The following is a 17,896-nucleotide window of genomic DNA, read 5'->3' as shown; positions in this document are numbered from 1 at the left end:
TACATGGGGTTTCACGGGGATTATTTAAAATACTTAATAGAACAAACTGTTTTTAAGCACAGCCTCGTATTTCAGAAACGCCATTTACATGAACAATTGGTAGGTTAATTGCAAATCCTTCTTATTTCTCTCCTAAAGCAGGATGCCCCGAGGATCTTCAGCAGGTGCTCTATTAGCCTAGTCTGAGTTCCAGTATTTACTTAAAAGTACTACCAGTGAAGTTCTGGAGAAATATCTGGTAACTCGGACATTTTTCTAATTCAAACTAATCTTCCTCGTTAGTCTACGTTGTTAGGGATTTTACGATCCTATTAAGACGAAGCATCAAAGGCTGCCCTTCGAGTAATATTCACCAAATTCTTTTGCAGGACACTTCGGGCAGCGAGAACCAGAGCTAACATCAGAGAACAGGTGGGGAAAAAAAATAAAGAAATGACAATTTGGAGAGCAGCTGTAATCCAATTCAGCCTAATACGTGACACCTAGATGAAGTCACATTCAAATTCCAAGCAAAGCACGTGAAAACTTTAGGCCCCGCACCCCTGATCTTTTGATTGACCTGACGTAATTTCATGAAAAACATCGGTGAACACCACTAACCGGCAGGCCTCCTATCTATTTTGCGGCATCTCCGTGAGAGCCAGCCCTTGACACACTGCAGAGACATCAATGAGCCTGGATAGTATCTTCATGCGTGTCTGGCCCGTCACTGCTCGCTGTACCAGCACAGAGATTTGGTAAAACACTGGTCACATTCATGGAACGTCTTAAACTCTCTTGACATAGCAAATGATCAGCAGGCCCTGTCCCCATGCCAAAGGCAGACAAAACTCTGTCGCCAGCAAGGAGGACACCCGGTCTCTCCGAAGGACGCCAAAGTCCCTGTCCTGCCTCCTTTGCGGAACCCTGCCAATCTCTGGGATGCAGGCATGATCAGGGGCTAGGGGAGATTATGCTCTGAATGTCTTAAGTGATTAGTTACTTAAAATCCTCCACCTGACTTCAGTCATTCCCCGTTGCAGATGACAGAGAAAAAGCCTACTTGATTAAAGCCTGAATGCCTATACATTTGAAAAAGGGAAAATATGCAGAAGAAAACAAGAGTCAGATTACTGATGGGCATAGCACCAGCCCCAGGACATCAGGGGCTGCTGAATAAATTATGACAAGGAAGCACATACATTAACCATAGATTCGCCAGAAATGCCTCCGCCCTTCCGGCTCTCACACTTACTTTCCCCCAAAGCATAGATTGAATCTGGCCTTGTCCTCAAGCGTGGCCTGGCTCTTCCTAGATTCCAAATATGGGAAATTACAGCTCTTCTGTGGTGGGGTAAGAGCGGGAAGGCAATGTTTGTGTTGCGTAACGTTTTAATTAAAACAAAGACGATGTACCCAGAATTTCTCTCTTCTGCTGGGAGAGTTTTCCAGGCCTCCTCCCACTCTCTCCCCACCCAGGCCATCAGTCTTTTCATCACCTCCAGAATAATTCCCCTTTTAAATAAGGGGATTATGCATAATGAGATCTGCAAAGAGTCTTCTAAAATAAATTCAAGTCTAGAGCCACATTCGTTTTCACCTACTTTCAACCTTCTTAGAAATCCACCCTTGGGCGTGAGGGGTGGAGTGGATGGACCTGGACTCGGAGTGTGAGAGAGAAAGGGGCTACTACGCGTGCTGCTTCTCCCAGCCGAGGGGTGCGGGGACACCCAGCTAAAAGTCATCCCCCATCCTGACACAGGGAAGGAGAAAGACCTGGGCCGGTGCTCCGAATGCAATCTTGCTTTTTTGTAATGCAATACCAGTAGACAGATTGCCAAACTCTCCAGCAAGCTACCTTACTGTACTGAAACATCAGAAGACCTTAAGAAACTGCTCAGCAAATCATCTCTGAACAGCGTCAGGGAGGGTTGTCTAGCTTGGGGATGAGCCAAGAACAAACTTATCCGCACAGTCCCTCCTCTAATAAACCAACAGATGTGTCCATCTGCGAAGCAGAACCCCCCCAACGGACCATCCATCTCCAGACCAACACAAAACCACCGCAGAACAAAAGCACTGCGGAAAACCAGAAAGGTCTCTGAGGAGAGCTGCTCGTGGGGAGAAGGCTGGCCCTGCGCACAGGCTCCTGGGAGCAGCCCTGCCTGCTCCGGGGCTCAAGCCATCGCCACCGGGCACAGCTTACAACCTGCCTGGGACCTGCAGACTTAGAGTACGTGGGCGAGAGGGGAGAAATACCAGGGACGAGGGAGAGAAGCGCAGATCAGGGCTTCTTAAGGTTAACCCCATGTCGAGGGAAGGCCCCCGGGAAGGTGCAGATCTGGAAGAGTCCGTCAGTGTGTCCCGTGCCACCCGGCTGAGCTAACCCAGCAGCTTCCGGAAAACAACCGTGGTGAGAGCCTTGGGCTCCGGACAGGAGTTAAGGGAGGCCAAGTACCACGTAAGGGTGATCAGCCTTAACACCACCATACCCCTAACACCAGGGTCCTCAGCAGAAAGCTGGCTGTGGACGCTGTCTCCTATCTGATGGCAAAGTATGTGACTATTCTAGGTCTCCTTTGTTCTGACTTCCTAGAAGTTCAGAGCTAAGTATGCAATTCCCGATTCCAATACAACATCCCCAGCAGTTAATAAGCACGTCTCTCACCATCATTGGTACCCTTCTCCTACTCCTATAGGCCCTTCACCAGGTCTGCCCAGGGCATGTGTAATTCATGGCTGCTAATGAAGAGCTGAGAACAAAACAGGAAGAAAAGATGTAAGAAATAGTCAGTAAAAAGACTTACCTTAGGAAAAGAGTTCCCTTACGTCAGAGTGTCTTTAATTAATCTTTCTATTTATTGAAGATTAAAAATACCTATCAGGTGACTACTTAAAATGTTCATTATGATTTTAGCTTTCGGTTCTTGGTATTTGAGATAACAGAACGATGACTGCTTGTAACGGGCACTCAAATATTTGTTGAAGGAATAGATGGAAGTCTTTTCAGGAAAGTACTGTAAGGAGATTCTAGTGGTCTCTGGATGGGTGGTAGCCAGGTCAAACCCTGATGTTTAAGAAGGCTTGGCTGTGATATGTGAACCCGACAACCACCCCTCCAAAATAGCGACTCTTTTAAAAATCAGGTCTAAAGGTGAACCACCCAGGAAACCTGCTTTTGCCCCCAGGGTTTTAAAGAAAGTCACACCAGTGAACCTGAGAAGTAACCCAACACTTTGAAATGATCATCTTTTTACAGCAATAGTTGCTCCTGCAGGGTTAAAGAAAAAACATTCTCTTCCTTTGGGTTAAGGCCTTGAAGGTCTGGTAGCCAGCAACCTTAAAGGTTACTCCAGTCCAGCTCACTCTAAATGGAAGAATCATGTGGGAGTTGAAAACGCAGGAAAACTTCTCATTCTTTTCCTAGTCTATGAACAAATAAGAACAGTTGATTGAATTGGATACAAAATCCAGTATTTACGACTGTCCTCTTAACAAGTTTTGAATGGGCTTTATTTTAATTCAAGATTATAACTAAGACGGTCAATAAAATATGTGTGTGCTTAATTTGTTAAATGTATGTGTTTCTAGAGAACATATTCAGAATAAACAAGTCAATTATTTCTCTTAAGTACATTAAAACTTAAGGGTAGTGTTTTTATGATGACTCTTGCTCTTGATACAGCAAGACAAAATTATTCTGTTATATAGCTATTGAATAAGGCTCACTACTCCCCAACGATTTCACCAATTACAGCTTCTTCTAGCTATAAAATAACCAAATCAGTTCTTATATGGCCATAAAACTGAGACTGAAAAAAACAGTGGAATAAATCACCCCTTTAAAATCAAGTTGTTGAATAATATGTTCTGTATGAGTCCATTTATGTCAAAAAAAAATCTATATTTGTGCGAGTATATGACTAGAAATTATAGGAAAAAAGCCTGAGAGAACATAGTGTATCAAACTGTAAAAAAATATATTTCAGACTCAACAAGGGGCTCAGGGCAGAGAGGGGAACTTTCACTTTTTACTTTCTGTCGATACTGTTTGGATTTTTACAACAGAACTATATTCACATGTCACTCTGTCCAGAAAATTAGAAGTCAAAGAAATAGAGCAAGCAAAAATAAGCTATCTTGTGAAACTGCAACTTACAGCTCATCACCTTTCTGTTATGTAACATTCTACCCTGAAGCACTTTATTTGTTTTAAATTATGCCAAATCTTCAGTGAAAATCGAGATTTCCTTCCTGATGGGGGTGCTACATCTAAGAGGTTGTGAAATTTCATTCTCTGGAAGTCTTTAGAAAGGGTGGGTATGTGGGGTGGGGAAGTGGTAACTGGCCAGGACAGGGAAGGTGGGGTTTGCCCTGAAGCAGCCATGGTTACTCACACACAGGTCTCCAGTTCCTGCTCCTCCTAAAAGCCCTTCCTAGCAACGGTCAAATCAAGGTTGCCGATGCAACCAGTTGATGGGCAAAAACCCCTAAGTAAGTTACGCAAGCCCCTTAGGGCTCTCAAAGTAACACTTGGGGTGAGGAAGCTGGCCACCTTACAGGTTTCAAAAACACCTCACCATGATACCACTTTCCCTAAGCTGCGGACACAGGGCTAAGGTACCTAATGGGTCCAGGCTATGTCTCCTTTGGTCACTGGCAACCCCGAGCACCAAACTAATTTTGCTTTAAAACTGGACTACTGTATCAAATGTGAGGGGTCACACTGATTATCACATAGAAAAAACAGATTAATACTACTTAATCAATGCTGCCTGGCTGGGAGACAGAAGATTTCAAATTTATGGGGCTCTTGGGGGAAGGAGAGTTAATAAAGGGGGTCCCTGAGAAGGAGGTAGGCAGCCCATCTCATGACATGGCTCGGTTACCAGCATAACACAAGCAGGAGCCAGTGCCCAGCTGAGAGCAGAGAAGGTGTTTGCAGAGGCTGCCATGGAAAAGGAGCAGACCGTACCCCAGAGTAGCAGAAAATGGGTGTTACAAGCAAAAGCAGAAACAAATACGTGAAAATAACACCAACTTAAGGCAATTCTGAACATACTCCACTATATCAAAGAATCATAATGAGGGACTTCCCTCATGGCGCAGTGGTTAAGAGTCCGCCTGCCAAAGCAGGGGACGCGGGTTCGAGCCCTGGTCCAGGAGGATCCCACATGCCGCAGAGCAACTAAGCCCGTGCGCCACAACTACTGAGCCTGTGCTCTAGAGCCCGCGAGCCACAGCTACTGAAGCCCGCGCACCTAGAGCCCGAGCTCCGCAACGAGAAGCCACCACAACGAAAAGCCCACGTGCCACAACAAAGACCCAACGCAGCCAAAAATAAATAAATAAAATAAATAAATTTATATAAAAAAAGAAAGAATCATAATGGGAAAGTACGCATAGCTGGTATCAGATTTCTTCCCTCTGTTTTAATAAAGGGAAGGTCTGGGGACCTGTCAGTTGATGGGAAGAGGTCCCACGAGAAGACTGGACACCAGTCTCTTTGAGTTCACAGTTTTGCTAGAATGCCTTTGCTCTGATGATGTTTTGATGGACATACAAAAGCTCTTCCTTCGGTACAGAAACAGGTCCCCTTCACTTCCACTCTGGACCCCCCACCTCCAGTAATGCCCCCTGCCCTCCCTGCCACTTCTCCCGCTGGTCCTCTAGGACACCTACCTACAGCTCTCTGGTGTCTGCCATCTGTCTCTGATCCAAATACCTAGACCTCACACCAACCGACTGTTCCAGTTCTTCCCACCAGCACCTCTAAGGGCCCAGGCCCACTGACACTCGGGCTTCTCCACCCCTTCAGAAGTCTTCTCAAAACAGCCCCTTGTGCCCCGGTGTCCTCCACCCCACAATTCTGCCAGGACCTCACTCTCCTATTACTTAAATAAATGCCTAAAATTCCCGCCCATCCAGAAAGCCCTTCCAGACTGACCACTCGAGAGCTACTCCAGTCGCATCCCTCTCCTGGACAGAGCATTCCCTTCACTCCTCCTGCTAAGCTGAAAGCAAGACCAAACTTGCCTCGCCTCTCCTTCCCCAACAGGACAACTGTCCTTGGAGAACACGTGGTATATCACTGTCTCCTTGTCCACCTGCAAAGTGATTTACCCCTTTTTTACCCCAGGCTTTAGATTATCATCTCCTAGAGGGGAGGGACATGGTTGTGTTCCAGCAAAGCCTGCATCACCTGGATGACGGGAAATAGGGTATTCGGGTGAATTTCATAGAGGGTTAATAGAGGGTTAGGCAGAACCTTTGTTTCAACTCTCATGATCATAAAACCTATTATAAAGCTTTTTAAGATACATCTGACCACTTCCCAGCCTGAGTAGAGTTAATATAATTTAATCTTTGATTCAGAATCTTGCAGTGCCCCCAGGCTCATGATTCGCTCCTGCTACTGTAATTACAGATGCAGAAGATGTAGAGACTGGGCTGATGGTGGCCTGGAAGCCAATTTCTAGAATCAATCCTTGCTACTACATCTTGTGATTTTCACCTTCCTGAAAGTGGAGCTCAAAAGTAAAAACAAGGGCTTCCCTGGTGGCGTAGTGGTTGGGAGTCCGCCTGCCGATGCAGGGGGTGCGGGCTCGTGCCCCGGTCCGGGAGGATCCCGCGTGCCGCGGGGCGGCTGGGCCCGTGGGCCGTAGCCGCTGGGCCTGCGCGTCCGGAGACTGTGCTCCGCAACGGGAGAGGCCACAACAGTTGGAGGACCGCGTGCCGCAAAAAAAAAAAAAAAAAAAAAAAAGTAAAAACAAAATCCCACTTATCTGGGATGGGATTCTAGTTAAGGGAGGCCCATTGTCATGGTCTTTGTTAAGTGCCTGCCACTGTGGCCCACAATTAGTCACTTAATAAAAGGGTCTCGATGAGGGAATTTGGCAACATGTGATTTTCTACAAATATAAGCTTGGTTTTCATGCAACCATTCATTTCTTTGAAAAATAGGGTCATTCACACACAGGTGTCCTAAATTTCCTTAAATTAAAATCCAACCCTTTACAAGGAATAGCTGTGCTCACATCAAAGCAGCAAAGAAACAGGTGTCCAATCACGGTGAATGAGGAACTCCCAAAGGAACCTACAAATACTAATCAAGGAGCCATAATTCAGGATGCACAAGGCCAGGGACCATGGGAGGCCAGGAAGTGGAGCCACTTCATCCAGTTCCCAGGCTAGGGCTCAGTGGAAGTGGTCTGCCTGGGCTCAAGGCAGACCCAGTCTAAGCCCAAATCCCAAACTCATTACAATCTGAACTAATTCTCTGTGTCCGGCAACATCCCACATGAACTGGTCCCTGAAACTACTGACAGTCATTTCTCCAATCCCTAAAGGGCCACTCTGCCACCACTATGACTGCTGACTCCTCTGCATTGGCAGGACGCTCATGGGAAGAGAATGCCCTCCCCATCCAAAGACTGCCCATTTCTGAAAGCCCAGCCCAAGTCCTCACGCATAGGTCTTTCCCAGTGACCTATGGGAAACAACAACCAGTGACCACATTGAACTTTACCTTGAACTTCCCGGGAGTCCATGCACAGACTTCAGGAGGTATGTGAACTTGAACGGGAAAAAAAATTACATCTTCATTTTCACGAACCTCTAAGTTAACTGTTCCTTAATTGTGAATGTAGGCAAGCATCATGGTAATGTTTCCAGGACCTGTGACTGTCACAATACAAATCATACCTACTTTCATATCACATCACAGTGGATGCAGATACCTCAAAATATCATTTTCACCCTTCACTACAGCAAAATTACGTACTTGTTAGATCTGCTGGTAGATCTTGTTATTAATGTGTTATTAAAGAAGCACATTGCTGTATCATAATTTTAAATATTTTCATGGCAGCATTTCAATATAATTGATTTTCTCTGTTATCCTAAGTTTTTATTTATGCATTTGAGAATGTTATCCTAAGAAGGGGTCCATAGGCTTCACCAGGCTGCCAGAAGGACCCACGGCACAAAAAAGGTTAAGAACCCCTGGTCAGTGGAGTAAAAGCATGAGCTCTATAGCCAGACAACGTGGATTCAAACCCAGGCCCTGCCAATTTCTAGCTCTTTCCCTTTGAGCACAATGATTTGAACTCCCTGAGCCTTGAATTTCCTCATCTTGATCGAGGGAGTCAATATAGAAACAACACCTACCTTGTGAAACCATTCATTCATCAAAAATTTAACTGAATACCTACTTCGTGCCAGGCACAAGGCTGAGTTCTGGGGCTACAGTAATGAACTGCACAGAGATGGTCCCTAAGCACTTTATACGGAAGATCATGCTCTATAAAGTGTTTGGCTGTGACTGGCACATAAGCATTCTATAAACACTACAGTACCACTGTTAAAACCACAATATTGAGCATTCAATTGTATGCTGATTTGCGTTGCTTCCCAGGTAACAAGTGTTGGTTCATCTAGCTCACGCCTTCCCAAAAAGGCTTCCTGGAGGCCCGGGGCGGGGCCTCATACTCAGAGGGGCATCTTGTTAGATGCAAGAACACAGGATTTGAACCAAATGGTCCTGATTTCAAAACCCTGTTCTGCCACTTCCTAGCTTTGTAACTGTGCCAGAGACCAAGAGCTGTCCCCTCCAAAATTCTGTCCTCTCCTTCCCCTACAATAATAGAGCCCCAGTTTTGGCTGGATACTTAGAATTAGATGACATTTCCCAGCCTCCGTTGCAGCAAAGTATGGTCATGTGATCAAGTTCTAACCAATGGGGATATAAGCAGAAGCAATGTGTGCACAAGGGCATGCCCTTCACCAACCCTTTTCCTCCTTCGTAATGGTTGGGACTAGCACAGCCATCTTGGACCATGAGATGACCTTGGGAATAGAGGCATGCACTTGGAACAAGACAGAAAGGACCTGGATCCCCACCCGTGTAGAGCACCATTTCAAACCATTTCAGGCAAGTTCCTTAACCTCCCTGGACCTCAATATCCCCATCTACGAACGAATGATAATATAAGGTGTCTAGCTGGCAAGACTGTTTGAGGATTTAATGAGATAGGACTTGCTTCACAGTAAGGGCTAAAGTTAGGAGAGGTGGTAGTACTGTTATTCTCTTGCTGCAATGACAAATGGAGGGGATTGGGACATCTTAACACAGCCCTGGGTGCCCAGGGGTGGCTCAATGATTCACACAGTTGAAAGGCATCTTAGCAAGCCTAGTCCTGACAAGAATTCCCTTCTCTGGCACCCTTGTCAAATGGTCCCCAGAAAAGGGAAGGGCACTGCCTCTGGGACAACTGTGGGGACAGTGGTGTTTGTTCATCCGTAAATCACGATCTTCATCCTCTTCCTTCCAAACCCTTCCCCCGACTACCCCAGGCCACCTCGCTGCTCTCCACTTCCTCCTCCTTCTCCTCTGCCTTTGATCACCCAGTCCTGCCTCTGAGCTCACTCCCCCCAGAACATCAAAGTCTCTTTCAATCTCTTTTGGAAGCACCCTCTGGCCTCTCCCCTAAGAAGCCTTCCCTAACTATCTGGGAAGGTCGTGATCGCTTCCTCAGTCCCAACCTATTCAAACAAGAGGCTTTTCAAACTCTACGAACGAATTTCTCTCCCACTGGAGAAGAACACAGATGACCATCTGACACCTACAAGTTCTCTGTGCTGAGCCAGGGATGTCCCCATCACTTACGTTTTTCATTGCTAACACTTTCAAAGCTATTTCATCTTGTTTGCCACATCAGCACTGGTCTGGAAGGCCTAACTCCTCATGGTTACGCAAAATCGAAATCTGTCTTATGTGCCTAAAGCTTATATTCAACTTCCCTGATTATTCCCTTCCTGCTCTTGCAGACACAAATGCTATTGTCTCCCCCACAGTGCTGTCACCTTCCCATGTCCCTGTCACTCACACAGGCTGCTCCCTGCCCCGGGCCTAGGCACAGACACAACCACCCCCTTCTCTCCTCATTCCCTCTTTCACACTCAAGCCACGTCCACACCAGCCCCTGTTCTTTACTCATCTTCTGCCCCTCCGGCTCCACCCATTCTCAGTAGCGGAGACTCTACTATCCTCTTGGCTCAACCAAGCCCATGCTTAAGACGGCTTTCGAACTGGAATAAGGGTGGCCATGGCAGCCGATGGTTGCCTAGTTGGGTGGGGCACCCAGAGCTGCAACAGGACGAAACAAGACACGGTGGTCGAGAGGGCAGGAATCGGTACCCAAGCAGGCAGAAAAGGAGGAACCTGATCCAAGTCCTAGACATCGGTAACGGAAGGGAGCGGAAAGCACGGGTCTGATGATGTCGAGGGAGTCACAAGCATCTCAGATCTACCCTGTACGCCCCTCACATACTGTCACAGGGTTTTCTCAAATTGCCACTTCTGGAGGCTGGCAGCACCTGTATCAGTCTCACTTTGCAGAGCACTTAAACTGGTCCTACTTTTTACATACAAAATTTTATTCCAAGCGTGTGACCCACCCGGACACAAAACCTTGAGAGTCTCTGCTACTTTCAATTCATATTACACATTCATTTTCATTACACAGCCAGAATGCTGACACGTGAATCCGATCACACCAGATCACAAGCAAGAAATAAGACCCCAACCTGGGTTCTGCTCCCTCCACAAAGACCTTCTAGTCTCCAAGGTTAACAAAGTAGTAGCGAGGCCCCCTCCCTGCCATGCTGCCAGCCATCGAGTGGTAAGAAAGGGTGAGATTTCACCAGTGGGGATCAAAAACCCAGGCATGTCCAGAGTTCTAAACCTCCTCACTCTCACCCAGGTGTGCTCTTCGGCCGCCGTTCCCCTCTGACACCACCTTGACACTCATTTTCCTCCGTGGCACCTGTTTATACTTGAGGCTGGGAGTGGAGGAAAGATACTAGCGCCCAGTGCCAGGGCTCCACTCCAGGGTGGCCCAGAGGGTGAACAGAAGGGGAACCAGCCAGCAGCCTTACATTTCTGGAGCAGCCAGGAGAAACAAAAGGCACAAATGTCACATTGCCTTGTTTGCCCATTGGTGATTCCTTCTCCTGCCCTGGGCCCCACCCTTCCACTCAGCTCTCTTTCCCGCCTTAGCCACACCATCAACCCCTTGCCCAAGCCTCCCGGAGGGCTCGCCTCTTGGTCCTCTTGTATCCACATGAATCGCTAATTACTGATTTAAACCCACACACTAAGTGAATGACAAATACCAATACAGTACTTAGGACTGGCGAATGGAGAGCTACCTGTCTTCTTGACTCTGCCTGAGCATACAGGAGACACAGAGACACTGTATCCTGACCCACACCTGAGCAGAAGACTGACGAAACTTGCCACCAGACTGGGTGTCCCTGTGAGCGCTGAGGAGGGGAGGGCAGAGCTGGCAGTGATGAACTCACACACCGGTTCTCCAACTCAGCTCCACACTGGAATTGTCTACGAGAGCTAAGACTCATGCCTGGGTCACCTTCCCAGAGAACCTGGTTTAATTGGTCTGGGGCCGCTGCCTGGACATGGGGATTTTTTTAAAGCTCCCCCAGTGATTCTAACATGCTCCCAAGTTTGAGAACCACTGATGGCTCATACTTACGTGTTCCTGACATTTTTCAAAGCAGTCAAGACCTTCAGGACACCTTATAGCCTTTAACTGTCAAGGCAGCCCTTGGCGGTACACCCCATTTTACTGTGATTCAGACATCAATCATAGTCAGACTGAGATCTGAACTCAGGTTCTCCACCGCAAAGTCCACTCCTTTTCCACTCTTCTGTGAACTCTTCTTGCAAGGGTGTAGACAACACATGAAAGCAATCTCCACTGCCACTAGATCACAAGTAAGTCCCATAAATGCAAGACACCTAGATGTGGAGATGCAAACACCACAAGCAGCAGTGATAACCTCTTCTGAATGCAGGGGACTGAGCTGAACCCAGAGGGCAGTGGGGTGTGCTCATGTGCGAGGTCTAAGGCAATGGAGGGAGAGGATGCATCAGATCCCGGGCAGGGAGCTTATCCTAGACCCAAGATGTGTCCTGAGATACCACACTTAAGAGTAAGACAGCATTCAGTGGCATGGAAAGCACTGTTGAATGGGAGAATGTCGGGCAAAGGGGGGACTCTTCAATGGGAGGGAATCTTAAGAGAGGTGTCAAGGGTTCACCTCTCAGGCCCCAGTTTCTCCATCCCGATCTAACCATCCTAACCTTCTGTGGGTCACAAAACCCAATCCTAGCACAGCCCCTACCAGGCACCACTCCTCCAGTCTCTCTTCCCCCCAGAACTACAATCTGAGCTTCTTTGGTGAGGGGACATATGACTAGACCCTCAAACATTTTTAGTCTACTGATCACTTAGGTAGGGCAAAGCATCCCTTCAACCCCTATTCCACCCATGCTTACTTCCCCCTCAAAAAAACCAAAAAACAACAAAAAAAACCACCATCGTTATCACCAAACCAACTTTCCTGAGAGTGGGAATAACGCTGCCACTTCGGATCGGATTAGGAATTGATGTGGACTGACACAGACATGAAGACGCTGAAGCACCATGTTTATAAAAGACAAGAAACCAATCCACGATCCACACGGAGTCCCTAAAGCGTCGACATAGATGGGGGACCCCACGGCGGGGCCCGGGACAGACACTGAAGGACAGCAAATGTCCCTTCTTAAAGACAACAAACGATGGGCCACCTTTCCTCCTGGGTCAGAAATGGGGCTCTATTCCAACCTGTGACACACAACGCTGCCTCCCGGGGTCCCCCAAAGCCGAGTGTTGATGGCAAAGAACCACAAGGAATTACAGGAACCAAGAGCAGGTGAAACTTTCACATCGATCGCGCTGATAGGCAGCAGCCACTTACCCAGCACAGCCAGACAGCTCAGCACTGGGAGAAAGCACTTCATGTCGGCAGCTGAGAGGAGACACAACACAGGGCGCTTCCTCTTCTCCCAGCACTTAATCTCTCATTTCTGGCAATCCACTTAGAGCTCCAGAAGACAGTTTTGGAAAGAGAACTTAACTCAGGGAATGAGAACAGGTTAAAGAGCTCAGCAGGAGGGAGTGGGGGAGGGGCGGCGGGTGGCAGGTGTTAAACTCCCCTAGGCTAAAGGAAGGGTCCAAAACAATTCGGACGGCGCTGGAGGCTCGTGCCACATCCTGTGCCTTGTGGTTTCCACTGTAATTGTAGATTGCGGTGGATTAATCCTCAAGGAAAAGGAAAGAAAGAGTCTGAGAAAATCCTTTCATCCACTGATTATACAGAAATGTCCTTGGCTTCGCAGTGAAGGTGTCTGTAATCTCCCTCATTCGGATTCCCCAAAGGGAACGGGGCAGGTTTTGTCAAAACCTTTGACAGCCAAATCGCCCTGGTCGGCATCGACTGCTCTGGGTTTCTTCATCAAAAAGTCCGTCTCCACGCATGATGGTGGATCACGGGGCTACCACCTGCCCCAGACCTGCCCGCAACACACGAAGCAAGTTGGCGTTCTTTCGGCAGCCCTGAAGCGGTCCCACAATGCCAGCAGCTCTCTAAAACAAACACAACAGAGATTTATCAAAGGCAAGCACGGCCGCCGCAAAAGCGAGAGAGGCAGAGCGCCAAGCTGGTCCGGGCACCTGGTCCTGGACCAGGACGGTCAACCTTTGCAGTCTGACCTTGGCCAAGTCGCCACCTTAGCCTCCACTTCAGTTTCCCCGCACAGAGCCGAGCAATTGTGGGAAGCCCGATTGTTCCTGCAATACTTTCACCAAATGCTTCACTCCTGGGAATTCCTTCCGCCTCCCACCGAGCCCCGGCGCCGCGGGTAGCCCCACCCTCCGCGGGGGCAAATCGGGAAGAGGCTCCGAGGTGGGGCCGCCACTCCCCGTTCCACCCCCGGCCCTCGCCCCAACGTGGGAGCTGTGCGCGCGCCGCGTCCCAGGTGGCCCCGCTATTGTTTTACCTCTCCGGGTGTTTATTTTTCGCTGATTGGAAAGAAAAGAGAAGGAGGGAGAAGGGAGCCCGGGGCTCCGCTTTCGCTGCCAGGGGAGGGGTCTCAGGCCGACCCCCCGAGCGGAGCCGCAGCCGGGCCCACCGCCGCCCCTCCCACCGCCCTCCCCGCGCCGCGCGCGCGGTCGCCGGATACCGACCTCGCCGCCGGCCCTCTCCCTTCGCGCGTCGGTCCGTCGGTCCGTCTGTCCCGGCGCACGCCTCTAGGGACGCGCCACCTCCTCTCTCTGCTCCGGCAGCGGCACCGGCGACCGCGCTCCGGCCCCTCCCCAGTCCCCGCCCCCTCCACCCGGCCCGTTGCACCCGGGCCAGCCGAGCGCGGGGCGAGGGCGGTGGCCTCGGCTAGAGGCACCGCCCCCGGGCCCGCCCCTTCCCCCCAACCCCGGGGGCCGGGCGGCCGAGCTGGGGGCCGGGCGGGGGCTCAGGGTGCGGCTGGTGGAGCCCCGCCCGCACCTGCGGGTAGCAAGGGCCAACCGAGGACCTGGGCGCAGCTGGCGTGGGGGCCGGGCAGCGCCGAAAGTTAATCAGGGGGCTCACACGCAGACTAGCCGGCCGCGGGCTGGATGCACAGGCCCTTCCCAAAGCCCAGCAAAGGACCCCTGAGCCTGGAAGAGGGCGGACCGAGAGCGCGTCCCCTCTCTGGGAAACAAAAACAAAGCCCTCTGCAGGAGCCTTGAATCTGTTCATATAGTAGAACCCCACATTGCACTTCACTCTAAAACAGAATTTCCTAGACGTTGAGACTGAATTGGACTCTGGAAACAGTCTGGCTTCTAACCCCGGCTCTTCCACTTCCCTGCTGCAGACCTTGGTCGAGTTACTCAATAGCCCTGTGCCTCAGTTTACCCACCTGTTATATGAGGAAATGGCCTATGCTTAATAGGGATATATGAGATGTCCATGGCACACTTGTAAAACACTTAGGATGGTGCCTGCTACATCTTAAGCACTCAGTAAATGCAAGCTATAATTATTTTATGAGGAACACTCGTATCCAAGCAAGTGCATTTTCATTCATTCAATACTTGTCTAACACACGCATGTACTGAGTAAGCACAGACCCGAGGTAACCAAGGTAGAATAGGACAGTCCTGCCCTCCTGGAGCTTGCAGTCTAGTAAGGAAACCATAAAACAGGTATGGCAGGAAAAGAACAGTGTTGAGGAAGCACATGCAAGGCCTCTGACCCTGTGTTGCGGGGTCAGGGCATGAGGAGGAGGGGGGTTTGATCAGATCAGGCCAGGTGCCGGGAAGGCTTCTCAGAGGAAATGAAAACTAGGTAGAATCCAAAAGAGCAGAACGAGGCACCAGGGGGAGAGAGAGGAGGAAGGGGAGGACTCACAGGCCCTGGAATCAGTATCCTTGAAGGCCCGGAGCGGAGAGAGAGAGTGGCCCAGGTAGGGGATCAGAGATCTCTGTTGGGCCCAAATTAGTCTGTAAGAAAGAAGTGGCAAGAAACGAGCAGAGAAGAAACCAGGTGTCAGAACCTGAAGGGCTTTGTATGATGTGTTAAGGGGTGTGGACTTTAGCCCAGAGCCATAGCAAAGCCCCTGCAGATTTTGAGTAAGGCAGTATTGTTATCAGAAGTACATTCTAGAAAGCCCACTCTGGCCTAGGTGTGGAGGATGGATGGGAGGGGAGTTCTACAGGAGGCTCGACATCTGCAGACGAGAGATGATGGTGACCAGGACCACAGAAGTAGCAACAGGGAGGGAGAGGAATGAGCAGGTCAGGAGCTAGGCTCTGTGGAGTGCCAGGTTGAGGGTGAGGCATGGAACACAGTGCAACCTCAGCAACTGAGATCACAGTACATAGAATCAGATTGGATGTATTGAGCTTGAGATGCTCAGGAGGCATGCAAATGAAGATGTCCATGTAATTGGGGTGGGGGGTAAGGGTAGAGCGGAGTTCAGAAGTCAGAAAGGTGCTACGGCTTTGTAAGGTATTTTCCACCCCATTGGACAGTGTGATGGTGACAGTATTTAGTGAAGAAATAGTCTGATAATTCACTGATACCCAGAAAAAAAAAAAAATGTTAATTACCCCCTCCCCTCACCAGGGTGCAGGGCAATGAAGGTCATGCTATGGGGATGCAAAAATAACTAAGGGGTCTTATTTGCCCTCACCCCTCTCTCTTGGCTATAAATTTCTTGTGGGCAGGATCTGCCCTTTAATTATCATTTACCCCAAACAGCTCTTGACATTGTGATCTGCATACAATAATTACACTATTAATACTTCGACCAAATTGAATTAAATTAAATATTTATCACATCTGCCAAGTGTTGTATTGAAAATCTCTTCTTGAGTTTAATATTACTTCTTTCCCCCAAGACAACCCTGACTCTGGCATCTCTCACTTCTCCTTATCTGCTAGACCCCTTCCTTTATTTATTGAGCGTCTATTATGTGCCAAGAAAACTCTCTGCTCTCACTCGTGGTGCTTACATTCTCACGGGAAACACAGACAATGAGACAAAGAGATATATGGCATAATGTGACATATTCTGAGGAAAACTGGGATAAGGGAATATGCACGTATGTGTGTGGGGTTAGGAGGAAGATTCTGCTCTAAGTAGGCGGTCAGGGAAGGTCTCACAAAGGCAGTGACATCTGAGCTGAGATCAAATTAGAAGGAGTGAGTGAGCCCCGGATATTTCTAGAGGAAGAGCATTCCAAGCTTAAGGAAGAGCAAGCACAAAGCCCCTTAACATGCTCTGATAATAGAAGGTGTGTTAGTGTGCCTGAAACGGCATAGGAGGGAAGGAGAAGGAGAAATATGATCAGGGAAGTTGCAAAGGCAAAATCCTGTAGGCCTTTGCAGGCTTGGGGGCAGTCTGGTGTGGGGGGGACTACAGTGTTGGGAGATAGGAGTGGAAGAGGCACACTGAAAAGGCGACAGAGGATAGTGGCTCAGACTAGGGTGGTAGAGATACAGGTTGTGAGAAATGGGTGGCGTCTGGAAGCATTTTAAAAGTAGATTCAATGGCATTTTCTGGAGAACTGGATATGGAAGGGGCGAGAAAGAGGAGAGTCGAGGATTCTTCCATAAGATCCACATGAGCCTGCAATGGAGCGCTCAGCCCCACCAGGCTGCCCAACCCCTTCTCCAAGACCACGCTTCCCAAGCATTCAATCCCCAGGCCTCTGCCCAGGCCACTTCCTGCATCTTTGAACCCTGTACTCAATTATCCCTTCTCAGTTCTTTCCTTCTCAACCCACCCCACCTCCTACCACCTAGACCCCTGGCATCCCTCTGGATGATCTGTCAACCCTGGACTTCCATCACCACCCCAGACACGTTATGGCTGGTTCCCAGCCTAGTATCTTTCCTATTTCCACATGGATATTCAAAGAGCTGTGCTGTCAGGCGGGGAGAGTAAAGTACAATTAAAAGGATGCCTCTGCCCTTCGGACAGAGGAGCAAGTACATGAAGTAAGTGCTGAACAGTGGCCCTTTCAGGAGATCATCCACAGGCCGAGAGAGACTCAAGTCACAAGGGAGGGGGAAGCACCCAAGGAGAAGAGGGGACAGGAGTCCCCAGTCAGCAAATGCCTGGTGCCCAGGCTGAACATTAGCAACTTGCTTCAAAACATCTTACGCTGGAATGTTGACGCCTCTCCTGGACTGGTCTGGAATCGGGTGGATAGTTTGAGTGTTTTGGAAAACTCAGTCTTCTCCCTCGGGGAGTCAAACGAAGAAGCCTACAGGAGCACAGCTCCAGCAAAGCGCTGCACTCGAAAGCAAAGATCCAATATTGCCTGATTTTCCTACTTTTCAGGAAAAGCAGTAGATCCAGAATTCACTGAATTCTTCCTAATTTTATTTGTTGGAAGCTAGTGTTTAAAAAGGAACACTCTTGGGAAACAACAGCACAGAATTTCTTTGTGGATAAATATGGCCAAGTGGTTCTATCTGTTTTGACGTCTCCAGGCCTGTTGTGGCTGCAATCGAAAGACTAATA

General features: G+C 48.9%; 1 protein-coding gene across 9 annotated transcripts in view; it reads right to left on the bottom strand.

The window, feature by feature from the left end:
- The window catches only part of IGSF3 (immunoglobulin superfamily member 3), a 98,895-nt gene extending 84,697 nt beyond the window's left edge, over positions 1–14,198 (bottom strand). For 6 of the 9 annotated variants that reach the window (XM_033861179.1, XM_033861166.1, XM_033861188.1 and 3 more), the window contains exon 1: positions 12,805–13,592. Coding sequence is in view for 1 of the 9 variants with exons in the window: in XM_033861172.1 (XP_033717063.1) it covers positions 12,805–12,847 (43 nt within the window). In the remaining 8 variants the exon portion in view is untranslated. The other 3 variants (XM_033861156.2, XM_033861158.2, XM_033861148.2) reach the window with 3 other exon arrangements.
- Positions 14,199–17,896: the final 3,698 nt, after the last annotated feature.

Source organism: Tursiops truncatus, chromosome 1, assembly GCF_011762595.2.
Source record: "Tursiops truncatus isolate mTurTru1 chromosome 1, mTurTru1.mat.Y, whole genome shotgun sequence".
Taxonomy (NCBI): Eukaryota; Metazoa; Chordata; class Mammalia; order Artiodactyla; family Delphinidae; genus Tursiops; species Tursiops truncatus.
The sequence above is the reverse complement of the archived record's forward strand: the minus strand, read 5'-3'. Positions and strand labels throughout refer to the sequence as shown.